Source organism: Daldinia loculata, assembly GCF_022478755.1.
Source record: "Daldinia loculata strain CBS 113971 unplaced genomic scaffold F4817scaffold_74, whole genome shotgun sequence".
In the NCBI taxonomy this organism is placed as follows: Eukaryota; Fungi; Ascomycota; class Sordariomycetes; order Xylariales; family Hypoxylaceae; genus Daldinia; species Daldinia loculata.
The window spans coordinates 102,093-127,306 of NW_026054928.1; the positions used below are offsets into that span (position 1 = coordinate 102,093).

At 46.5% G+C, this 25,214-nt stretch overlaps 8 protein-coding genes across 8 annotated transcripts; 6 read left to right on the forward strand and 2 right to left on the reverse strand.

The window, feature by feature from the left end:
• Positions 1-108: 108 nt before the first annotated feature.
• Positions 109-569, reverse strand: F4817DRAFT_351080 (uncharacterized protein). The gene has a single exon (XM_049305025.1). It carries the CDS (start codon positions 505-507, stop codon positions 271-273), a length of 237 nt encoding a protein of 78 aa, XP_049154798.1. The 5' UTR covers positions 508-569; the 3' UTR covers positions 109-270.
• A 1,014-nt stretch (positions 570-1,583) lies between these two features.
• On the forward strand, positions 1,584-2,826 carry F4817DRAFT_271545 (uncharacterized protein). The gene is made up of 4 exons (XM_049299432.1): positions 1,584-1,671; positions 1,750-1,776; positions 1,830-2,373; positions 2,438-2,826. Exon 3 carries the CDS (start codon positions 1,879-1,881, stop codon positions 2,335-2,337), a length of 459 nt encoding a protein of 152 aa, XP_049154799.1. The 5' UTR covers positions 1,584-1,671; positions 1,750-1,776; positions 1,830-1,878; the 3' UTR covers positions 2,338-2,373; positions 2,438-2,826.
• A 1,741-nt stretch (positions 2,827-4,567) lies between these two features.
• On the reverse strand, positions 4,568-5,928 carry F4817DRAFT_351083 (uncharacterized protein). Its single transcript, XM_049305026.1, has 2 exons — positions 5,098-5,928; positions 4,568-5,016 (listed from the first exon to the last, which is right to left on the reverse strand). Exons 1-2 carry the CDS (start codon positions 5,327-5,329, stop codon positions 4,871-4,873), a joined length of 378 nt encoding a protein of 125 aa, XP_049154800.1. The 5' UTR covers positions 5,330-5,928; the 3' UTR covers positions 4,568-4,870.
• Positions 5,929-6,472: 544 nt separating this feature from the next.
• F4817DRAFT_351085 (uncharacterized protein) lies at positions 6,473-8,105 on the forward strand. Its single transcript, XM_049305027.1, has one exon. It carries the CDS (start codon positions 6,930-6,932, stop codon positions 7,752-7,754), a length of 825 nt encoding a protein of 274 aa, XP_049154801.1. The 5' UTR covers positions 6,473-6,929; the 3' UTR covers positions 7,755-8,105.
• Positions 8,106-8,282: 177 nt separating this feature from the next.
• Positions 8,283-9,878, forward strand: F4817DRAFT_271572 (ribonuclease T2). Its single transcript, XM_049299433.1, has 3 exons — positions 8,283-8,802; positions 8,877-9,011; positions 9,091-9,878. The coding sequence occupies exons 1-3, from the start codon at positions 8,471-8,473 to the stop codon at positions 9,518-9,520; spliced, it is 897 nt and encodes a 298-aa protein (XP_049154802.1). The 5' UTR covers positions 8,283-8,470; the 3' UTR covers positions 9,521-9,878.
• Positions 9,879-14,740: 4,862 nt separating this feature from the next.
• On the forward strand, positions 14,741-18,239 carry F4817DRAFT_351092 (uncharacterized protein). Its single transcript, XM_049305028.1, has one exon. It carries the CDS (start codon positions 15,187-15,189, stop codon positions 18,064-18,066), a length of 2,880 nt encoding a protein of 959 aa, XP_049154803.1. The 5' UTR covers positions 14,741-15,186; the 3' UTR covers positions 18,067-18,239.
• A 399-nt stretch (positions 18,240-18,638) lies between these two features.
• On the forward strand, positions 18,639-21,668 carry F4817DRAFT_271618 (uncharacterized protein). Its single transcript, XM_049299434.1, has 5 exons — positions 18,639-19,536; positions 19,665-19,847; positions 19,958-20,179; positions 20,274-20,557; positions 20,692-21,668. The coding sequence occupies exons 1-5, from the start codon at positions 18,881-18,883 to the stop codon at positions 21,357-21,359; spliced, it is 2,013 nt and encodes a 670-aa protein (XP_049154804.1). The 5' UTR covers positions 18,639-18,880; the 3' UTR covers positions 21,360-21,668.
• Positions 21,669-22,678: 1,010 nt separating this feature from the next.
• Positions 22,679-24,766, forward strand: F4817DRAFT_320176 (putative MFS multidrug transporter; the record flags this gene model as incomplete). The annotated part of the gene is made up of 5 exons (XM_049301153.1): positions 22,679-22,993; positions 23,067-23,143; positions 23,248-23,498; positions 23,550-24,128; positions 24,219-24,766. 5 exons carry the CDS (start codon positions 22,679-22,681, stop codon positions 24,764-24,766), a joined length of 1,770 nt encoding a protein of 589 aa, XP_049154805.1.
• Between the last annotated feature and the right edge of the window lie 448 nt (positions 24,767-25,214).

Here is a 25,214-nt window from a genome sequence, read left to right on the forward strand (position 1 = left end):
TCCGCTTTTCGGTCGGGGTCGGATCGGATCGGATATCCGTAATTTCCATAAACGGAACCGTCCGGGACGGCGGAAGATGTTCTCGTTTCATATCTAACGACGCGACAGCTCAGAGTAGAAAGCAATCAATAACCTCAGACTAGTCGCATTGTGCACCGCTCCTCTCTATTCAAACCTGCATCCCATTTTGCATTCACGGACAGGCCATATTCATAGCTCGATTTATCTTGCAAATAGATACACACCGCCCAACCGACAACTCTACCCGTATCAATCGACATTTCCCCGGTTGAAACACCGGCAGCATTCTGTGAAGGTTTCTCTTCGGTCCGTCTCACTGCAAGCATGGTCTTCATTTGTATGGCGGAAGTTTATTACCATCTTAAGCAACGAAGATACTGCTAGGACGCGCAGAAGCTGATTAGAAGAAGGTGGGAAAAGCTTGTGCAGAGCTCTCCTAACTCGTTCCGTCTTTTGGGTCTTATTTAATTGAGGCCTGTTGGGCATTACCGTATAAATGACTTGTCTGCCCCGTGGGCCGCCAAATAGTGAATGCCAGTGAACTTGAAGGATATCGTTGTGGAAGGTCAAAGCGGCTTTTCCAGAGTGTCCAGGGGAAATGGGATATGGCTCGTACGTACCAAGGTTCCTTATTCGTGAATGATAAGGAAGACGCCGTATTCTGGATTTCGACCAGTTAGGAACCCATGATGGATAAGTAGTGTCTTCTGGTTGGGGGATGGATCCAAATTTAAATAAGTGAAGCATTACTTGGAGTTTGGCGTCGTTGTCACCATGGCTAAGAATGGTTGAAGAGACTTGATTATATTGTTCAGTCCAATGAACGGTGTAATCTAGGTAGAACCGGCGATCATCCTGTACGAGGCCGAGCAGAGCGGCAATACGCCCCATCTCCTGGATCTGTTGAGCTTTTTCGATATCGTCGGCCTGATTGAGACATATGGCATCGATCCATAAACAACGTAGCACCTTTATAGCCCTTAAACGTCGTAGTAAAGCGTCAACATTAGGTGTGATCTTCAAAATATGAGATACCGTCGTCACATTTTATCTCTAAAATCCGCGAGAAATCAGGTTTTCCCAAGGTGCACAAAACAGCGAAGTAATCTTCTGTCTGTGCCAAACGCCGACGCTGGATAATTGAGCAACTCAGGGGGGCTTCTTCGTATGAAGCTGGGTCCAGCATGATGAGTCGTATTGCATTTTCCGCACACAGGGGCTCATAGTGGTATTTATTTAAGACGGACATTTTGTTCCTGGAAAATTGAGAGCATTAGGTAAGTTCAAGTATCGCGGTCCAGATTGACAGATATCTTAAAGTACCTCCAAGCCTTGATATTCATTCCTGAATATTGTTTGGAGACTTTATAGACTTCCATGCTGCATAGGCAGCCACGATTCATTACCACTGTTTACATGCAGCATCGGGTATGCGGAGCGAGCGTGTCTGCTGACTTGGTATAGCGTTGCGCCCAACCACTATTTCTAACAAATTCAATGCATATTACTTTAGCACAAATACCTTCTACATGACTAATATTTCAACAAAAGAAGAATAAAAAGAAAAAAAAGTAGAAGGACTTATTTAGTTCCTCTAAATTCTTTTTTTCGCGAGTCCAAGACAGGCCAGTGCAAGTCGAAACCAGATAAGTGAGTTATCATAGCGGCAAAAGTCTAATGAATAAAGTTAAGTCTCTCGTCTCAGCGCACCTAATACCTTACGTGTAGATACCTATATAAAGCCTTGTTCCCTAGGTATTATTACAGGACGAAATATCTCCATCTTTCCCACTAAAAGCTTAACCCAGATTGCCACATCGCAAGCATTACCTTCAATAGCAGGACACCAACAGCATCATGAGTCAAGCACCACCATTTATCCCTTGGAAAACCATAGGATATATTTTCCTTATCGGTACGTCTATTTTGGTAGTCCTCGGCTTTATCCTCATGCTTTTGACCGAGGACGGACGGGACATACTATGCGGACGTTATCCGGCATCTGTCCGCGTTATGCTTGCTGAGCGTGCTATGAGGGACAGTTACTCTTCTGTGCCTGTTGATCCTCCCGCATACGACAATGTTTCCGTGGAAGACGACCTCCTTGTCGATGATGACCTTCCTGTGAACAACAACCCTCCTACGTACGACGGCACTCCTGCGGACGGTGGTCTTCCTACAAATCATAACCCTGCAAACGGTAGCCCTCCTATCCACTATTACATTCCCATATATTATTATGTTCCTGTATACGGCAATACTCCTATACACATAAATCCACCTGACGACAAGTTCCCCACGGCAGGAACCCCTTGATATCCCCGGATCCTCCCTTCGGGAGTACACTCTGATGTATGTAACCTAGCCCTGCAATCTAGAACGACCAAAGTTATAAAGACGCTAATTGTATAATAAGGCGATTGGACGGTCTGGTTCGACTAGGACATCTATCAGGAGAAAGTAAACGGATCAAAGAATAGAATAAGGCTAGGGCAAAAAGATATGCTTGGTTTAAGTGGTAATGACCTCAATGGATATACTGTTGTAGCCTAAGCTTCAACTCAAATAAATACACCGCCATGCACTTGGATAATTTCTGGCACTTTACGACTGAGCAGCTCTTAGTGTGAGAACGTTCAACTTCGTTGTGGCGTTCATTTTTAGCACTTGCACTCTACCTAAGCTTCTTCTTATGTACCTATCTACTAAGCTACACTAGGTATCTTCTCTTAAAGAGATCGCTTGACACTTCAGCCTTGATAACTTAGCTGGTGTACAACAAGAAACTTGGATGAAATTCTAACATACATTATATAACACCTTTTAGGCCACGAATGTTGCCGCTTCGCGCTGAATAATACCCCAGGCCCAGATCAAGGCCACAACCAATTGCCTGTAGCCGAACAAGACCCACCACGAAGATAAGATGTATCCAGCAATATAAATAAAAACGATAAGAATGTACACCAATATTACCTGTAAAGGAAAGTCAGCGACCAAAATCGTACATACAGCACAACAAGCCGCCAAGACCGCTTAGGATCACCTTCCCTAAAAATACTATAACCGGTCTTCCCGGAATTTTGTCAAAGGCTAGTAGTGCCGTCGTGATATACCCCGGAATGGCGGGGAAGAGAGACTAAGGCAGCCAGGGAAGCCGGTCGTTGTGGTATCGGGGGCTATAACGGCGGTGGTGGCTGTAGCGGCTGTAGCGGTGGTGGCTGTAGCGGTGATGGTGGTGGTGACGGTGGAAGTAGTGGCGGTGGCGGCGGCAGTGGTGATGGTGGTGGCGGCCCGTAGCCTTGCTCCCTTACAGTCCTCCCTGAACCCCCCTATGAATCTGACGAGGTTGTAAGCCAAGGCCTACGGGGCCCCAGCCCTGTCTAAAAACCCATAGACGTCCCCGACCCATCCTATGAGAAAAATGAGTCGATTCTTAAAGGCAGATTGACCACGTACACAAGGTCAAGGCAGCAACAACCACCAGGACCAAAACCAAATAAGGGAAGGCGACCACAGCCACCGCATCGGGAAAAAAAAAAAAAAAAGGTCTGTCCACCCGGGACATGGCCACCCTGCGCTCGTCTGAATCCCTTCAATCTACCAACTGGCAGTGGCGACAACCGCGAAAAGAAGATGCCGCCGTTTCAACTGGTCTCACAGTCCGGGTAGGTAGCTTCGCATAGAGCGCTGGCAAAGGCGTCTACCCGAGCACCGCTGCTGTATTACATGCGTGGCCATTTGTCATGTATCTGAGCGTGCTACCTTAGGTACCCTCGATCATGTGGCTATAGTTGGTTGGCTATCAAGAGGTCTTCATTAGCTCAGTATGATGGGAGCAAGGTCGTGTATAATTACCTAGGCTACCTAGTAGGTACTTACTGCTTTGCGAGGCTATATTCGCATTGAGCGAAACTGGGATTCGATGTTGATAGTGTAAATGTTTGGGTACTCGAGAAATTGTCGTGTAAGATGCTTGTCGTGGTGAATGAATAGATGAAAGGGCAAGTAGATAGATAGGCGCTTAACGATGCATTAGGATGATACGTCTAAGATATTGTGTAGTTATGATGCTGGTAGCGAATGCGAACTTGAATATGAAGATGTGACATGTTTGTTATGAATAGATGCAAAACCTAAGAGATGATAGCAACTGAGATGTTCGCATGGCTCTGAATAATATGGGTAAAGATGATGAAGTGTGTAGGAAGCGTTTGAATTTTATGTGTTGAGTCTTCTCTTAGCGCACCTGTCAATTCCCAAACTTGGCCCACCTCTCTTGCTTTCCCATAGTGTAGTTACTTCCTTCGTCAACCGTGTTATGTGTTATGCTTTCCTAGAAATGTTGTGGTATCGTTCCAGTATTGGCCAGGGCTAAAGCTTATCTAGGTCTAACATTCCATTTACACTTTACCAGCAAGGTCACTTGAACACTTTTGAGGAAAGTCCCATAAGGAACAAATTAGGAAATGGATAGAGCGTTTTGATTAAACGCATCGACGACGCAGCAGAGCCAATAAAGCTACATGATGCTTTGAGGAAACTCCAGTAGCAAAGTTACCTACCTAAAGGTAGAGATAGGCTTGTGCGGCCTGTATAGTAAATGCAAGCGCGGAATATATCCAATCTCTTAGTTATAAAGAATGTCCTGCATTCAATCCACGAAATCCATTACATTCCTCATATTATATTCCATGTTTAACTATATTCCATGTTAAACTATATTTCCCATAAACGGTAGGTACCTTAAGCCTCATCGATTGATGTGTACCTTAGGTGCCTACCTAAGATAGGTAGGTTTCATAAGTTGCTTGGTACACGTAAGTTCCTCGGTTTTTTAGCAGAATTGTTAGGCAGGTGGTGCAGGGTAGAGACGATCGACTTGGTAAGAGACCCATGCGCTGGTGTGGTTATTGCAAACGAAGGGACTTCCAGCAAGACTCGTTGAAATGACATTTCCTTCATCTTTGCATAGTGGATCGCTGTGTGCGCGGACTACATAAGGTAACATCTGTTAGCAACAGCGATATACAGATTAAGTAAAGGAAGGATCAACTGATCAACTGATCAACTTACAAACCCATCCGGCAACCATATAAAGGTACATAGAACTAAAAGCGTCGCCATAACGATTACAGGTACCAGTCATCGACTGAGTTACTGTGCCTACCCCTTGGTTGTCTGCCGAGCAACCCGTCTGAGTAAATGTCCTAAAATCACCGACATAAGGATCAGATCGTGGAAGGGGTCCTCCTGTAGTGGTAGCAACGAGGGCGCCAAGGCCAGCGAGGACAGAAGTGAAGTACATTGCAAGAAATATTGAATCGTACTTGTCACAGGAGACAATCGAAAACTTAACACGTGGAAATTGGTGTTTTCATAGAATAAATACCTATATCATTAAGTCCTCCAGAATGGTCGAGTGCTTTAATCCCCGCCAACGGCTCAAAGTTAAATACTTCAGGAACTTCGCCATCGAGAAAAGCTGGGAATGAGGACGGCCTGTGAATATATAGACCCTAAAAAGAGGCCAATCTAGACACGATAGTATGATATTAACCTTGCTCTAGTTTAAGACTCACGATTCCGTCATACATGAGTACCTCTATCAGGGTACATAGTATACTATCCATGAGGGTTGCCGATATCCGGGAGTGAAACCCCCATAATTTAAACATAGCGACAGTGAAGTTTCCGTCCCGTTAATAAGAGAGATTACATACTCGCGAGTACACTATGACGTGATGATGTAGAGAAAGATTGGGCCTCTCCGATAGATCTATCAGAGCTTGACTCAGTTTTCTTGGAGAGAATCCATAGTAAATACTAGCTGCGTTACCCGTTCGCGCAGGCGCTTACGGGGAGTGTCTACCTAGCTTCAAGAGTGCTTTTTACGCCACATATAAGTCTGGCCTTTTTGATTGGCTAGCCACACCTTAGCGCACGTCCGATGAATTTTTTGTAAAATTAATTGACTTACTATAATATTGTATAAAAATTTTAATAATTGGTATTGTTGGATAGAGCGCGTTTTGCATGACCTTTCTATCCTATTTGCATGTGTTTTAGACTTTATGCGACAGGATGGTAAAGGAAAAAGTCGCCAATTGCGGGGCGATTTTAAGGATCTGATTGGCTGGAAAAATTGTGGCAGTATTAATAAAATATAGAAGAGTTGATTTAGACCGATTGGGATGGATACTCGGGTGCTATATAGAATTCGACGGATAGAAGATCTAGAGATAGTCAACAGTAAGTCGGACCCAGTAGACTTGTGGATGTGTGGGTGCAAGCAAGGAGTCTCACAAAGAGTATCTTATCCGAAAGCTCGGTAAGTTGAAAAACTAACATATATATAGGTATCCCTTACTTTGTTCTACTCTGACGATATATACCGATCAAAAGGTACCTTTAAGCTTTTTGATAGTGCTGCAATGATTAAAAAGGATAGGTAGCAACAATCAATATACCTAATTACCTAATGTACATAGGTAGGTACCTAAGTGTATTCACATGCAGACCCGGTAGTGTAACCTAGGTAATTCAGGTACTAATGATGTCAGCGTGCTACCGCCAGTAATTTCCCGACCCTAGCGCTTTCCTCCTGCCAATTCATCCCCTGGCGCGTCACGAAGAAAGTTAACTGGCCAGTGTCGGATTGATTAACTAACAGAATTTAACCTCAGTTACCATAGACCCTTTTTCGCAGACCTCTAAATCACCAACATTTGTAGAACGTTGACTCCAAAGCCTCATCTACCTCTTAGTGGAGGAAACGGATCTCCTTATACAACATTCGTTTTTTTCCAGTCCAAGTGACGCTTTTTGAGTATGCACCGTTTCGATAGTTCAACATTTCCATTCTATAGCCGCATCTTCATAGCCGACCGAACGAAACGATATCCACAATGCCTGGCGGACTAGAAGCATCACGTTGGGCGTCGACCCCGAGCAATCATCGCATCAACAAATCACACGGTGGCCGTCGTCGCTCCGCGCGAACTTCCTCGACTCTATCACTATCAACCCTCTCGACGAAATCGGCCTCGCAATCCGATAACTTCCTTACCCAAGATGACTTATGCAACGGCCCACCCCCGCCTGAATACGAGCTATCTCGATTCCTCAAGATTGTCGCTCGTCTCAATTGGAAAATGCCGTTCCTTAAGGAGGGATATCGCATAGCTATAGATCATACCGACAAATCCCCGTCTGAAGTCGAAGGTTACGAGATTCAATTTAAGTTAGACTTCCATGAATTCTACATGCTCATCGAGAGAGCCCTGGTCCGCCTGATGGGCATATTTGGAATCGTCGTGAAGAATCAAGGCGCTATAATCAACGGTGTTTTCACGCTATACGGCAGCTCAGGGGGCGGCCAGCATCAATACCATGCAAACGTTCTTAGGGCGCTTGAGGACTCGAAAAACCCCCTCAGTGTCATATTTGGAGCTGCTGAAGTCAGGAAGCAGTTCTTGCATGCTAAAGATCTCCGCAACCGCTGGAAGAACATTGACGAAGCAGACTCAACATCGCTTCCACCCGCGCCGCTCTCAACCTATAACCTCGAGCTTATTGTGCAGACTATTCTTTCGGCGATCGATCGTGCACACAAGTTCACCGTCGAATATGTTGTTAAGCGCGAAGGCAAACCCATGGACACTCCTAGCGATACCATCGGGGAGAAAGACTGGGAGTTTATGGTGGATGCAATGGATTGGGAAGCCGTTTGATTTACCTTACTTCTAGGCATTCTAGGCATATTGATGCATTGACGTGACAATCCATTATTTGGGTTCCTCTCTTGTTTCTTTTAAGTATAGTCTTAGGTAGTTTGACTGCGTCAGTTTTTAGTAGACTGTCATTGGCGTTTAGGTTGACGATATGATTACGGCATGATACCCGGACCTATAGGATAAGGTATCCTTTGGCTCAGCAGAATTCGTTTGTACACTACCTCATAGCATCTGGTTTGCGTTACCTTAAGTTCAACTGTTACTTGAACACTGAACCTAAAGATAGAGTTAGTCAAAATCTCTTGATCTCTTGCTTATCCCTCGTGACGATGACAAGTTCCAATAGTGTTTTACCTTGCCGAATGAGGAACTTAGCATTTAGAACGTGACATGAAGCTTCGAATTAAATCCAAGGGTACGACGCTTAGCATCAGGGGTCTTCTTGTAGGGCTGTGGCTTACACGCTTAGATAGACCAATAAAAACGCTCTGGTTCGCTTTTAAAGTGGTCTCACCCCTCCACCAACGTCAGACAGCTCCACACCTCTTAATCGTGATAAGGATGATAAGTACCTAGGTACTTTACCTACGTAAACCCTCTCGAGCTTCCTTAAGCTTCAATCTTATCCATACCTACATAAATCCAATGATATCTCTTTATTCTCTCACCCTATATCCCCATCATCAAAAGCTCTATCAGGAGCTCCCCTAATCATGGCGCCATCTACTACATCTCTGCGCTCTATATTCGCTCACGCAAATAACTTCGTCTCCCAATTTCCGCTTAACCTCCCTAACCTTCTAAATCCGCTCGGGATTCTTGGCTCGCAAGCTCTTATCGATATCGACAACTCCGTCACACCCTACGATCCTCTTACCGGCACGCCAACTTGTCCCATCAATGGACCCGTAAGCTGTCATAACACGTCTACCACCGATTCTTGCTGCTTCATCCATCCTGGCGGGCGTCTGCTACTCACGCAGTTCTGGGACGAGAAGGCCCACGTCGGTGGAAGCGAGGAAGACTGGACCTTACATGGACTATGGTTGGTTGATATACATTCCCCTTTAAATAATCGGCTTTTGTAGCAGTTAGCTAACGCCTGCTGTCTTGCCTCAGGCCGGATCTCTGCGATGGATCATACGACCAGTTCTGTGGAATGGCACCCCAGTTTAACAATATCAGCACGGTGCTAAAACACTATGACCAAGCGGACTTGCTTGCAGATATGAATCGCTACTGGATTGCAAACTAGTATGTCTTCCAGAGCTCTGCTGAGGAGAAAATTAAGGGTCTCCATGACACGGCTTGATGTGCTAACCAGACGATGTAGCGGCACGAATGACCACTTATGGGCTCACGAATACAACAAGCACGCTACATGCATCAATACCCTCGCTCCGAACTGCTACGGCGAAGGCTACACGCCGGGCCTCGAGGTCGTCGATTACTTCGTGCGCGCCTTTAGCTTATTCAAGATGCTAGACACTTACCGGGCCTTGGCGGACATTGGCATAGAGCCCAATTACAAGAAGACTTACTCCCTAGCCAAGATACAGTCCACGCTCGAGACCTTCAGCGGCGGTCGAGTCATCCTCAAGTGCACAGGTAGACACCACAACGTCCTCCACGAGGCGTGGTATGTGTACTTCGTGAAGGGCAGCTTGCAGAGCGGCGACTTCGTACCGGCGAAGGACAGCTTCAAGGGCAGCGAGGGCAACTGCGCATCCCAGGTGAGGTATCTACCTAAGCGCCACAAGTAACGTGTAAACCATACTACACCATCAATTGTTTGAATAAGTGCACGGCATTGTCTAGTCTGGCGTTGGGAGGTTTGGGTATGCGGATATGTCTGGGTAATTAAGCTCGACGTATAGAAGCTATCCTAATATCTTTAATCTGTTTTCATAGTTGCGGGTTATGTGCTATATAGTAAGCATCTATAATCTATTTTGATTATTTCAATGTGAACTTCCGCTATACGTTAGGATTAAAGTAGAATATGTCAAGTATCGAGTTGCTTATCAAACCCAGTTCTAAAAGTAGAACAGAGGTAAATCCAAGCAGTCAAGTCTTGTTATCTTTCTTTGAGTTTATAGGCCTCCCAAGTCAGAGCGTACTTTAGACTTTATATTTCACGAATACCTTACCAGTGTACCTACACTAGGTAGGTTAGGCCTTTGAGAAGGGTCTCGGAGAATGCCATCGCGTAAGGCCTTTTACCTAAACTCGTATGGTTACTATAATAAGTTAATGCTTAGGTATCTATAACTTTTGGCACTTGACGATCTCTTGATCGATACTTGGCTTTATTCCAGCTGTACGATGGCAAATGAAAAATACTTATAGCAACTCAAAGGTAATACGAGAGAGAAAGCACCCGAAGTTTAGAACGTACAAAGAGGCATGATAAATTCGAGGATTAATTGTCATTAACTCTTCATATTTTATCTAGGCTTCTGTAAGTTATCTGGAGATGTAGACGTTAAAGTCTTAATTATTATCTGACTATATCAGACACTTACGTTGACTTGGACAATAATCGTTTAAGTTGACAGCTACTATAATGACCTATCATACTACTCATACTTATTAGAATTGGTAACTCAACCCCTTCACTAGTGTTGGCTATCCCATCCTCACACCCAAAGGTAAGGTTAAAGTTGTTCGAGGCATCGACATGCCTTATCTAATAGTCTTTTCCATTTATTGTTGTTTTCCCTAGTCATGACTTAGGGAATGCTGTGGATACCTACCCTACCTGTCGGCTTGTTAAGGGGCATAAGAGTAAACATTAGGTATTTGAAGACCCATTCTTTTCTGATTTGCCGTAATACAGTTGGATACCGAGGTCAACTTGGAAAATTTACTAGCTCCTTACTAGGGGAAATGCATATGATAGAGGATACATATAAGCGCAATGTGGATTTGAACATCTTGAGTTATATTATTGATTGTCTTATCTGCATGATACGATCTATAGACAAGTCTTACAGCGTGCAAGTTGAGAACTCTATATCCATTCAACGTGGCATCAATGGTAGACTCCTTTCATCTAGTACCTGGTATGCTACACGGCTGTTTGCAGCATCATCGTTTGGGGAGTCACTCTGAGACTGTATCAAGGTATTTGAATAAAGAAGCATTATATGTTGGCTATCTTAAGAGTCAACTCTATAGATTTAGATTTAGATTTTTTCGCGCTATAACAAGTTGGTTCAATAGTCGACGTATATACGTCATCTTAAGTTGCGGCTTAATCCCCGCATCGACAAGGACGTTGAATGAAGCTCGCTGCACCGGCCTTGCGTTACCTGCCTACTTGAGCGGAGCAACACCGCGGAGTTGGGGAGTATTCAGATGCAAGCCACCCGCTCGCAACTCCGTGTTCGTCGTACCTAGGCTATTTACTGGATGGATCCGTAGGAACGCTATGGAGAATCACCTGCCTATCCGAGTAAGGATATGGTTGCTGGGCCGCTCGTTTGAGGCTCTCGCGATTCTAAGAAGAGCATCTATATTGCAGATGTATAGTAACCATGTCTCGAAGAAGCATGTGAAAACTTGAAGGAACTGGGTGGGAGTAGGTATCGTTTGCCTCTTGAAAAACTATCAGTTCTCAGAAACTCTACGTGATGAAACGACCATTTACATCCACGTGGGTTGGAAACGCTGCTCGCTGCTACGTGATGGTAATGACTCCTCCGGCAATATATATTAATTCCATGAAATTATGTGTCATGGAACCTCAGATCATACCATGTTATATGTAAGAAGAGACAGAGTTGTCAACAACTCTTGGCTTGCAAGCATCGATAGTTGGTGTCTTACGAGACTCAATATACTTGGACGAAAGAGGGGTTTATTAGATAGGCGGTGAGGAGCACATCTATATACAACACTACCTAGCATAGGCAAATGCGATGACCGGGAAAATGGACTTTGGCATAGCTTCTCTACCGTATAGTTTAAATACCCTGAATCGGTAAGTAAGTAGACTAGGTAGCACGATAAACCCAGGAGGGTATATGCCTCAGTTGAGTTTAACTCCCGGGAAAATGACTACGGTACATCGCACTTTGTGACTGAGGCACCATGCATTCTACTATGTATGTAGGAGAAGCGGGAAGACATCATTCTCGGCAGCGCACCGCTCAAATGCCGACAGGGCAATATTGGCATCTCCCGGCTAGCTTCTTGTGAATTGGTGGTGTGGGGGGCGCGATGTTTTACTGATGGACTGTTTGCTGGTGAAATGAAACATTTGGTAGAAAAGCTGTGACTAGATTGGTTGGCTGCATTCCCGTTATCACCTTTCCGTATTTGATCGACTAGTTACGAAGCTTTTCAGGTAAGAAAAAGAAATCGCGTGCTGTTTGCAATAACACAGCGACGATAACTGACAGAAGCAACGCGGAGTAGATTTAGGTCTGAAGAATATCCTCGCGGCTAGTATTCCATAGGTGTGTTTGTTATTAACTAGTGTAAAGTTGGTAGAAAATTTCGCCTTCTAAGCAAGAATTCAAAGGTCTAAAGTAAAACCGTTCAAGTTAGCAAAATTAGTGCTATATACTTTATATTTCGGCGTTTATGTGAATGAGCCGATGTACCACAGTTTTCATACTAGTGGAATATAAAATGAATATTACGGCTCAAGTGAGAACAAAAGTAGGTTAGTGGTGCTCTTCATAGTGAATGATCGACAGCGCAAGCTCGAATTTGCTACCCATTCACTGGCTGTACGAAGTAGAAACGCTGCATGACTTTTTGCTGACTCCGCCCTACTCCACACACAGTGCCGTTGCTCGCCCTGGAATTGGTTCCTAGATTCTAGCCTTAGCCAGTAACAGGTCGGTATTTCACGTTACCTGCAGTTACCTGGAGTAGGAAGGATGAGTGTACTGTACCTAGTCAAGATCAACCTTGTCAAGTCGCATCGATGATCGTCAAGGCATTAAGGGACAGCCCCGCGTTGAAGTCTTGTTGCGATGCTATCATATCAAGTATCGTACATACTGACATATCGGATGCCATGTCCTGCTAGAACGAGCGACGGCGGATAGCTCTCTTAGCGATGAAGATTACATGCCGTAGTGAGCAGTACGGCCAATAGACAACCGTGAATAGCGTGGCCTGCCCAATCTTGTGGTAACCGTAGACAGACCAAAGGGACGTGTAGTTTGAAAGGCAAGTTGCATGTCCGGACAAGCTTATATCTAGTCTTTAAAATCGCTAAAGACTTCATGGTGTGCGGTCATGAGCGTTGCAATGATGGAACCCTGCTCATCAAACGTGCATGCGATGAAGCGTGCCGTACGGGTCACACTTCTGTGTGTTGGTGGATCGCATTAAAAGTGTGCTATACTGTACGGATAGGTTTGTCCACTAGGCTGTTGGAGTTCTAGACGTCGATAATGGCGGCACCCGTAAATATTTTCGCGCAAATGTTTTCATATTGTGGGGTTGGTTCAAGATTTTGGGATCTCGTGAGAGAGGGGCAAATGAAAAAAAAAAAAAAAAAAAGTGAATCTACACACTGACATATCGACCGGTTGATTAGACTTGCCAGTGACTAGGACGGCTAAGCATATCAAAGCTTCTTCCTAGGATCGATTATCGAGTCAGCGAAGACTAATGTTTAATGCCGATTCTTACAACCCCCATCCTTATTGACGACGGATAGCTGGCCGTACCGAGCTTTTGTATTGGTTGTGATTGATAACCAAACTGTGAAAAATTCCTAACGGCAGACTGGTTGTCATGAGGTATTATATAATGACAATGACGCGTCTCTACGCCTCCTCCCCCACGGCTCTTGAAAGTCAAGGACATACCAAGTTGATGCCTGGAAATAACGCGAAACATTTCGTTTATAAGAGATGTGATGAGGTATATAATCCATAGAAGTCTGGGTCTCTTTCGTTGCCAGGCCGCGCGCCTGATGTCTATGCCAAGCAATTTGGGGGCAGTTCGCCAAGCCCTTAAGAGATCTTCAAACTGAGGGATTCCCAATTCCTAAGGATCAGTGGTTGACTTAAGTCTTATGATACTATCTTTATCGACAACCCTAAGCAGCTAAAGCAAGCAAGCAACATTGACGCGTAAAGCCGCCTGCGCCAGGAGGGAGGAGGGCTAGCAGCGGATGTCAGCATTGCAGCAACTGATTGATCCATAGCGTATTATGTAGGTGTATGCACGACACCTAGTTACACTAGACACTAGTTGTAGCTGATAACTGGTTGACTTTTACATAAGTTCGTTTGAGGTTTGACGAGGGAAACCCGAAGGACGACATGAACCGAATTAGCAAGATTCCACCGGCGTAGCTTTGAACTGCTGTGTAAGGTATGAAGCTAGTTAGCGGGTACGATATATACCAGGTAGTACGGTATATAAAATTCGTCAAAGCGTTCGGTATAATCCTGATCTGTCCTGAGTTAACTTACATAATTTGATGTTTTGTTAGCAATTCGAATAGGCTTATAGCCACTGGAAAGAAGATTTTATGGATCTTATAAGGTAAGTTGGTAAAGGAGGTGACCCTGAAGCGCCGGATGGCCCGAAATAGAATATCGGGGTTACAATTGTGTTGTACCTTCCCATAGAGAAGACTTCAATGTTCCAACATTTTAGCGTACTGTACCTACCCGGCCTGCCCTGCCCGCCTGCTCTTTAGCAGGCCAGGCACCTGGGCAAGCAAGCGGGCAAGGCAGGTACAATTACCTAAGTATTAACGTACCGGCAATGGTTGGTACCTAAAACTGTACCTTCAATTTATGTATACTGTACTGCGCCTTTTCGGCTATTGTACTGTACTTGGATTATAGTGTAATTTCTATTCGCAGACAGAGTATATGGAACCCCTGTGCTTGTACTAAGGGTACTTTACATAGTACAAGGAACCCACTTAGTCGATCGCAGGTTCTCGTAGTACAATAGGTACATTAGATCCATAGATGCTTTCGTTCACACTGCACCGTCGTATTGCGTTTTTGTTCCTTTTCTCCCACCAAGCATTTCCTGTCTTGACTAAATCCAATCCCACGATTTCCCACATCTCACATCCAAGTCTACATTTTCGGTAGTCTTCCCGTGTCAAGCTGTAAATCGATATATTTTAAGATTTCAGCTCGATTCAACCTATTTAGAATTATTTTAGCTTTGGCCGTTGAAATAATAGTAGCGCATGACAGCGCTAGTCTTTTAACATCTCTTTTTTTTCTTTCTTTTTTTCGCCCCCGGAATAACTTCCTATGACTACTACGCCGGGACGATCTGTAACGTTTACCCTCACCTCCTTCCTATCCCCCGGTCGAGTTCGTTCGCTTCAAACCGCAGAGGAAAGAGAAACGGGTGTTGTCATCGTCGCCTTCGGTTGACTGGCTGGCTCGGAACAAGCTTCTGGGTCGGGTCAGCATTACGCGAGTGTATGCCTCGCGCTTCAGCATCGGCAAAGCGACAGCACGGTGCTTCGATCCATCGCGATACTAGACAGCACGAGAATGGGCTGGTAGGCCCAGGGAAGCGCGTTTCCAAGCAAAAGAGCCTGGGTCATTTGGATGGGATCGCGAAGCAGCCTGACGACGATGCGGCTATACCCCCTGTTCCGCCAACACCACCCCCCTGTGCGAACGGCTACTCCAAGCAGCTACTCGAAATGCCTGTAGAAAATAGGACCACCGAGTCTCTTAGAAGGGGCTCGCTTGGCGGCTATTCCGAGTCCTCGTCTTCTGAGTCGTATAATTCCCACGTCGGAAATGCCCATATCGAGGAGAACCATCGCCGAATCGATGTTAATGCCACTAAGAATTCCAACGTTCACCGTGATCCCGGCCCGTTTGGTGTCGACTTCGCTTTAACCGTTCTTCGATCATGCCCTTTACAAGACACTATCGCTATTCTCATCATCTTAATGCAGATTCCTCCACTGGCTTTGTCTTGCATTTACGTGCTTTTCACCCTGCTTACTTTCGTCACGAGTAACGGCCTGACATTTAGCGATGTGTTCGAATGGAACTTGGGCGCTCCTTCCCTGGCAACTGTCATATGCGTCGACGGCATTGTGCTCTTGATTTGGTTATTTTTATGGGGTCCGATTCAGCACGTCATCCTCGACTTGGCGCAGATGGTTATTGCCCTGGGGTTAGGCGGCGGTTCCAGTTCAAGAGATGGCGGCTCAATGAAGAATACTCTTATCTGCCTAAGTATGATCCTGCTGTCTCACGTGCTGCGCCATACCAAGATGAAATACTCTCCTGTAGGGTATCTCTTGGGTTCGAGCCGCTTCATGACGCCTGATCTAGATGATCCGCTTGAATCTCTAGATTCTATACGCGGTTATGATAAGGTCCAGACGGGATGGTTCGGTTGGGTTAAGAGCATATTGGCAATTCATATTTTGACGCAGGGCTTAGTTAAGTACATACGCGATTGGTATCTGAGGCGAGAGAGGCGCGATATCCTGGCTCAGAACGCCGCCGATCCCGAGGCTGGGAAATCTTACACCGCGGAAAACGACGGCGGATTTTCAACCCCGGATAGCGATACTGCTTCTTTACAAAATTCAACAGCGTTAACTACAAAAAAGAAAAGAAAACAAAGTGCCCAGATCCGGAATCGACAACCGCTCTGGGCAGCTCTAGCGAGCACTAAGATAGTTGTTGTGAAAGAATACGAACTTACTCATGCTGCGGCGGAGTCCGCAGGTTCTAATGCTACTGACATTCATAACCTGGGGAACGCCCCGTTCAACACAGAGCCTGAGCAGATCTGGATTACATACGTTGGTTGCGATGAAGTGTGTTTTAGCACTAGTCACTTTTTTAGAACGCCCGTCCCTGAGGTTACGCAAGACGGGTCAAGGATGGATATATCTAAACCCTTCTATGTGAGAGTTAATAATGCTGTTTGGCAGCCCACGCGGATGATACCAGTGCACGATTCTGAGGCGGATGCTAGCCAGGGAACTCATTGGAGCGGGGATATCTACGGGCTCACTCCTATGTCGAATTACGAGTGCGAATTCGTCAGTACAACGACGCACGAGATTTTATTCTCGACAAGTGTTAGGACTACCCAAGCTCAGTCAGCGGACGTGGACTCTAGCGCTTCGAAGCCTACCGGTCAGCGGTCTCTTCGGCCCGACTCGCCCATTACAACCCTCAAGACCTCAATCGCTGCAGCTGAAAGCAAGTTAGCGGAGGAAAAGGCCCGACAAAAGGCTCTGCGAAAGGAGTTCCATCGGAAAGCGAATGCTATGAAGAAAGACAATGAAAAACTCTCTGCAGCAGTCCAGTCGGCCGGCACGGGTGACGACAAGCTGCGCCAAAAGATCCAGCAGAATACTACCCAGCACAAGCAGGCCGAACAGGCAATTATTAACCTTGAGGCGGAATTAAAAGAGTTTGCGTCCATTCCCGAATCTTTGAAATTAGCTTGGAAGGCCAAGCAGTCCGCATGGACTAATGAGAAGGCCAAATACGATGGCGCGGTAGCAAAATTCAAGAGCTTCAAAGCGTCCGTTGACCGTGGTATTAAGACCCTTCAAGAGGAGAAGACGGGTCTACAAGCCAAGCGTAACAAGATCAGCAACCGTATTGCCAAGGTTGATGGCGAGCATGCACGTATCACCGATGCTAATGCTCGTGGCCTTGATGAAGCAGAGCGGCAGCGGCAGGCCCGGGAAACGTACGAAAACGACATCGCTAAAGTAGAACAGGATCTCAATGCTAAGATTAACGAAATTGAAGCTGCTATCTATAATAAGGAACGAGATAACGAGGCGCTGAAAACGCAATTAGACTCGTTTCATACGCAGCAAGCAGCTTATGCTTATGCGAACGCCTATGATTTCCCCGATACTTCTGCCCCCTTTTCGTCTCCGGGTTCGGCACCTCAAGTCCAAGGAAATGTGACCAGCACGGCTCCGTACGATGCTACGGCTGCCTGGAACAACAGCCTGTATAATTCATCCCTTTGGGGTCCATCGCCCCTTGCGTCGGGCTTCATGCCGCAGGGGACTGCTGCGCCGAATGCCCAACTGCCCATGACAAAGGCGCGAGGTCGTTCCTCGTCAATGCTCAGCGATGTATCTGGTTTCACACAAAGCAGTACAGCCGAGAACGAAGGACAAAGCACAGTCCGAGGAAGTATCGGGAATTCCGGTGCGTCTCCGGGCCTTGAATACCCTACGCCCACTGGACCTCGAAGCAATGTTAATGGCGAGGCAACGAGCGATGGTACGGGTAGCCTCAGCAGCGGTAGTATCGGAACTGGTAGTGTCGGGGATCCGATGAGCCCTGGGCCTTGACAGGATGGTCATGAGTGCTTTAGTACAGCTCCCACTGCAATCAAGCGATGTCGAGATTATGCAGCGATGGGTTTTCTACTGCATCCACCCAGGCCGAGTAGATTGGATTAGGCAATGATAGGCATTTTTCTTCCACTTTGCATATTATTTTGGACTGCATATTTGGCTATGTGACGTGACTACCTAATCTATGATATATCTGTTTTATGAATCTACAGGTAAGGAGTCTTATTGACGTTTTACGAGCGTACATAAAGCGCAAATGATTTGAGAGTTCTACTCTACTTTGCTTAGCTATCTTGACTTTGATAATGCGTGCTTAACACCGTAATATCTTTACTTTATGCTTACTTTAGCTACCTCGACGGAATAAAGGATGTTGAAGATGGAAAGAAAAGGGGTTAGTTACTAAGGTATCTCGGTACGGACGGGATTAATAAGTCATGTTAACGGTAGGTCTTTCATGCTACATTTATGGATTACCTAATATGTGGCACCCAGTAAGTTGAAATTACGTACAGCTTCCAGCCTTAGCTAAGCCTCATCATTAAACGGAATTAGGAATTTTCGAAATCCTAACGCCGTTCTTCTTTCTCCCCCATTTCATTTTGAACTTCGCGGTTGTTGCGACCTCTTGCTTTATACTCCGTATATTGCCTAGACAAACTACTTTTAATACGCTATTCCTGAAACCCGTCGACGGAAATCGTTTTTCGTCTATTCCGGAACGCCTGCATCTCCACCGCTTCCGATCGGCTTCTTGTATACGGAATACTCGATAACCGCTAACGTTACACTTGGCATACATGCCCAGATGGATCTTGCCTCAACTGGCTCGAGAGAAGCTGTGGCTTTATTATCCAGCCCTCGCAAATCGGTTCCCTATGGCCAAGCATGTACCAATTGTTCTAAGGCCAAGTGCAAGTGTATCAGCCGCGGCAGCCCCGGTTCAACTTGCGAGCGGTGCCAGCGCCTAGGTAAAGAATGTGTTCCGTCTGTCAGCGTTCGGAAACGTGCGGCAAGGCGTCCCGCCTCCGAAAGGGCTGCTCATCTTGAAGAGAAGCTCGACGATTTAGTTTCGATACTCCGGGCCCAGGCTGCTGTTAACCCCCCGGCGGTGGCGGTGGGTACCTCTTATAGGCCTGTCACCAACGGCGAACTGCCTAGCGCAAGCCCTAGCGTCGATGCCAATACCAATGCCGGTCCCATGGACTTGGACCCGTCTATAGGGGTTGTGCAGGGTGGTAACGATTTGGCTGCTACTAGCCATGCGCTACCACTGCCGTCACCCGTTGATGCTTCTTCGTATTGCGACAGATATCCTTCTGCAACTGCGTATCCCACTCCGCCTTCTGTCACCTCTTCTCATGATGGAGGTCTCTCGCCTGCTGAGGCTGAAGACACCTTACGGATGTTTAAAGACCAGTTTCTCCCCTTCTTCCCGTTTGTGTATATACCACCAGACACGACGTTAGTATCGCCACCCCCATTTTCCGACCCCGTGATTGTCTAGATCCTTTAGGTAATCACAGACTATTACACGTCCATGATTATTTATTCACGGTACCCATTGAATACAACTAATCCCAACGTTTTAGGGCTGCGCAATTGCAGCAGGCGAAACCTTTCCTATGGCTAAACATAATGACTATTTGCTGTAAATCACGGCCAAGAAAGTCAGCGCTGGGCCAAAAGATTAGAGAATATCTAGCACAGAAGATGTTGATAGACCTAGATCGAAATATGGATTTGTTACTCGGGCTTCTTGCTTATCTAGGTTGGTATGTAATCCAGCTTCTCTTCCTCCATACCACTTTGAACATAGGATATCCTTCTACATACCTTGCCACGATGTTTCTAGCTATCTGTGCTTGTCTAACGTCTCCTCTAGGGGCATGCATCATTTCAGTGGAAAACCATATATTGTTGCATATACCAACCTTGCTGTCACTATTGTTACAGATCTTCGTCTTGATAAGCCAGCCCAAGATAACTTTTATAAAGATCTTCATTGCTTCAAGCCTTCTTATCCTTATCCAAAGATACCTATCTCGTCTACCCGCACAAATGAAGAGAGAAGGGCTACCTTAGCATGCTTTACTCTTTGCTCCAGGTATGTTCACCCACTTGACACCGTATGTAACCAATACGCAACGGTCGTGGTGTAAGTCATAGTGTGGACTAAACCATTAACGTACCTAATTTAGTATTTCAAATTTTTTGAGAACCCAAACAATGCGGTGGACCGCTCACATGGAGGATTCTCTTCAGAAGCTCTCTGCAAATCCGGAATGTGTAGGCGACGAAGCTCTTGTAGCGATGGTAAGAACGTATAAAATACAAGAGGATGTTGCGCAAATAACCTGGCGTACTGCGGAACCTGCTGGAAATTCGACAGCAATAAGGGCTCCTCCTGCTATTTACGTCAAAGCCTTGCGCGCAAATCTGGATGCGATTAAGAAGGATCTTCCGCCTACGCTCTTAGACAATAGTAAGCTATTCCCTAGATACCTCTAACGGCACCCTCTACCGCATTGGCTGTTTTGAGCGTTTGTACTCTTAAATGAGCTTGCAATCTCGACTACGTTGCCACCTTGAGTATTTCCTAGACTGACAGCGCAATAGAAGTGGTCAATTCACATTTGTATGCGGCAGAGCTATCTATAGCGGATATGTCTCTCTGGAACGTGAACGCGTGGCTTTCAACGCACCCACATAGGCCAACGGGTGTGAGTGGAAGCGGGAGCGGAGGTATTGATCTAGGCAAGATAGACGCATACTATGGTAGTCTCCAAGCGAGCAAGGCTTCCCTCGAAAATTTCCTAAGCTTTGAATTAATTGAATACCCTGCCATATCTTTCTCGGTCACACTCCATTTTGGTAGGGCGGCGCAAACCCTCTACCGGCTTATGGTAGTAGACGACCCAGAATGGGACCGCAGCATCGTCAAGAATACTATCGACATGATGGCAGCTCTGGAACAGGCCGCAAATAACTTTACGCAGGTATCTAGCGTATGTGGTCTGGAGAATAGTGACGACCCAGATAACATGGATTACTATTGTCGGGCCGGCATTGCGCTCCGAAGTACTATTCCGGCTTGGAGCTCCACGCTTGAACAGATCAGCCTCGGAGTGAGCGTTGGCACGGCGGTTTCAGAAGGGACTGGGACGGGAGCTGGTGCTGCAACGCCGTATCAAGTCCAGGCGCAAGTCCTTCCAGAATTGACGTCGTTAGAGTGGTTAGACGACCCGTGGTTATCGGACATGTTGCGGTCTTGGGAAGGGAGTTAACTATGCCGTATCTTCTGCCTTCATATCTGGATTAGTCTGCACTGCTACCGCGTAGCCGTCATGTCATTGGCATAGCATAGCATAGCATAGCATAGCATAACCAAGTTTGGCGCCCGGGTTGGATTTTTGGAAAGGCGGGGAACATAGAATTTTAACACTTCACTTGTGAGATATTTGAAAGGGCGAGGTTGATCCTACTTATTCACGGAACGTTTATAGGTCTAACCTAGGGAGGTTAATGGTTATGTTATGCTTAGAAAGAACACTGCCTACCAATTGTACCATTCATCTCGTGACGCTAACCCGTTTGCTATAAATGTGCTATATGTACCTCCTATATAGTAGTAAGCCAAGCCTGTGGTCTAGCTTGCATTCCTGTATGAGGGTCTAAAGCCTATCTAGATTCGTCCTGCCTTAGGTAACTTGCAGGCAAATAACAACCTGCCGGGTTAACAGGTTTAATTATTGGCAGCCGTCCGTTCTTCACGGCTTCTCGAATCCCACACACGTAAACTTAACTAACTTTTGAACTGAGACCCGCGCGGGCGATGTGCTGTGTTTTTGTATAGGTATAGATGACTTGCGCAGGAGTGCGTGAAACGAAACCCTGTCATCGCCCGTAGTTCAGGCCAATCCCATCCCATTTCCCGCGTGTTGAGTGACGAGTCAGAATGGAACGGGATTCGGCGCGGGTTCAGAACCCGCTTCCATTCCACCCCGGGTTAGATGAGCTGTGCCTGTAAGCGACGCCTCGCACGGCAAAAGTCCAGCACGCTTGTACGTTTCCTTCGGTTGGCTTTCCGGGTCGATTAATTGCGCCGGTATTCGTAGGTTCGTTAGGGCCCGTAGGCCTTGGATTGGATAGGGTAGGGGTAGGAATTAAGCAATTGCACAAAGGGGGGGTGGCGCACGCACGCACATGTATAGTATAGCATAGGACTTCTATTTATATATATCAGAGTAGTTGGACCTAGATAATCTTACTTCTATCTAGCTCTTGGGCTGACTTTCTCTTTTGCTGTTGGCTTCTTGTTGCACGCATCTTGGCCTTCGACTGGGTCTAGGGTTAAGCTTTTACGATATGTAGAGCGAAGCGCAAGCGAATGCGGCTGTTGTGTCGTTTTGCATCGTATACTAGCGAGACGACTTCCATTGGCACTTGAATCCAGTCACGACGTATACTTACTTTCGTATAGACGGTTTGCTAGGAAGAGCGTTTGAGAATTGGGATAGATAAAGAATACCGGACGGATCGACGATAACCCTAGCTGTTGGAACCCCTGAAGTCGCCTGGACGAAAGAACGCTCGGAGAAGTATCATGGGGGACACCAATAACTGGCCAGCCCCTAAAGCGCCGGCACCTGGCGAGGAAGGATACACGACATCTTCGTCGCTGTCGTTCCAGGAGAGAGAAAAGGGCAATGCACCGAATGCCGATGCGTCAGTACTAGCAGCGCTAGATGAGAAGAACCCAGATGCGGCGGTAACGACGGACTCCCTGACGTCGGAGCACACGCTGATAGACGGAGCCGAGAACGAGGAGTACGTCACGGGGTACAAGCTCGCACTCCTGTTGTTTAGCGTCACGACCTTTTTCTTCTTGCTCATGTTGGACATGTCGATTATTAGTACGGTGAGTTGTGGCTGGTTCCGGTATGAGGAGGGTGTTGTTGAGACTTCGAAACTAATATTTCATTCGATGATAGGCTGTACCGCAGATCACGTCGGATTTCCATAGCTTACCGGATATTGGATGGTATAGCGGTGCTTACCAGTTAGCTGGGTATGCTGTCCCGACCTCTTTTTCCTTTGGTATGGCGACTGTCTGTTCACGTAGCGGATAAAATTCATACGATGAGTATGGTAGCTTACCTAGTGTTCATCTAGTGCCACGCTCCAGCCCCTGACAGGAAAGCTGTATACCCGTGTCAGCGCAAAATGGGTGTTCCTATTCTTCTTTTTCATCTTCGAAGTTGGTTCCCTGATATGCGCCGTCTCCCAATCGTCGGTCATGTTCATCATTGGCCGAGCTGTTGCCGGTGTGGGTAGTTCGGGACTCCAGAACGGCTCATTGACTGTTATTGCTGGTGCCGCGCCTTTGGATAAGCAGCCGATGTATGTGGCTTATATGATGGCTTGTAAGTGTCACCTCACGTGTTGAAATTGTTAACCAACTAACGTCTTGATAGTTGGTCAGATCGGTCTTATTGCTGGACCGTTAATCGGAGGTGTCTTTACGCAGTATGTGACCTGGCGATGGTGCTTCTATATCAACTTGCCGCTCGGTGGCCTCGCTGGGATCTTCCTGGCTTTCATGCATGTACCCGACCAAACAGTTAAGCCGCAAATCTCATTCAAGCTGCTCCGCGAAGTCATCCCGCAACTCGACCTTATCGGCTTCGCCATCTTTGCCCCGTCCGCCGTCATGTTATTACTGGCTTTGCAATTCGGTTCATCCCAGTACCCCTGGAACTCGTCAACTGTGATCGGCCTCTTTGTTGGTGCGGGCGTAACTTTCCCCATTTTCCTATGGTGGGAACGCCGCCAGGGCGACGAGGCTATGCTTCCCTTTTCAATGGTAGGCAGGCGAATCGTTTGGGTTAGCGCCTTATATGGCGCTGCTTTGATGACGAGTATCTTCGTCGGGGCTCAGTTCTTCCCGATCTATTTCCAGTCCGTTAAGGGCGTAGGGCCGACAATGAGCGGTGTCAATATGCTGCCGAGTATCTTGTCGAGTGTGGTATTCATCCTTGTTTCTGGGGCATTGTGTATGTTCTTCTTTCTTTTATCTTGCTGCCCGTTTGAGGATAAACCATAAACCATAAACCCCCTTTGAGATTATTGCTAACATCAGACAGTGGGGAGACTCGGATATTACCTCCCATGGGGAGCATTTGCTGGAGCAGCTACTGCGGTTGCTGCTGGCATGATATCAATGTGGGGCCCTGACACTACGACGGCGTTCTGGATTGGCACTCAAATCTTGTACGGAGCTCGTGGCTGCGGCATACAGATCGGGTTGGTAGCCCTTCAGAACAACCTTCCACCCGCGCAGAGTGCGTTGGGCGTTGCATTCCTTATATTCTGCCAAAACTTTTCTGCGGCGGTCTTTTCCGTAGTTGCGAACACCATCTTCCAACAGACGTTGCAGAAACAGATCACCATACTTGCGCCCTCCATCGACCCGGCCATGGCCTTGGCTGCGGGTGGTAGTGCGGAAGCGGTACGAGCCTTAGCCCCACCGGACAGTCCGGAGCTCCGCGGAGTGCTCATGGCCTTTTCTAAGGCCTTCGACACGACTGCTTACTTGCTGATCGCTTGCGCGTCTTTGAGCTTCGTGGCATCGTGGGGTATGGGCTGGATTGACGTGAGGAAGAAGAAGCAACCCGAGAAAGGAGAGGCGTAAGAGATGCCCTGGACTGGTCGATTAGTGGTATTGATACCTTATTAATTTATATATAGGCATTAAATCCGTTTTATAACATTCGCTGAAGCATTTAGATATAAGGGATTCATGTGGGGATGAAATAGAAGGATAGCCCTTTTCAACTCAGGCATGGTAAAATTGTAGATATAATAATAGCCGTCAAAACCTCCTGACTTACATATCACTTACATATCGCTCTTTACCATCTGGGAGAAGGTTCGAAGAGAATAACGATTTGTCAGGACATTACATAGACATATAGGTACGAGGTGCATATGTGACAGAACAAGAGTTGAATATGAAAGTAAATCAATTTCCGTAAAGTATAGCCCAAGCAACAAAATAGTTAGCGGACTCTGTCGTATCCGAGGGTTTGATAGTTACTCGTAGATCGGATGAACCGGGTAGCCGAGGAGGTATGGAGAGT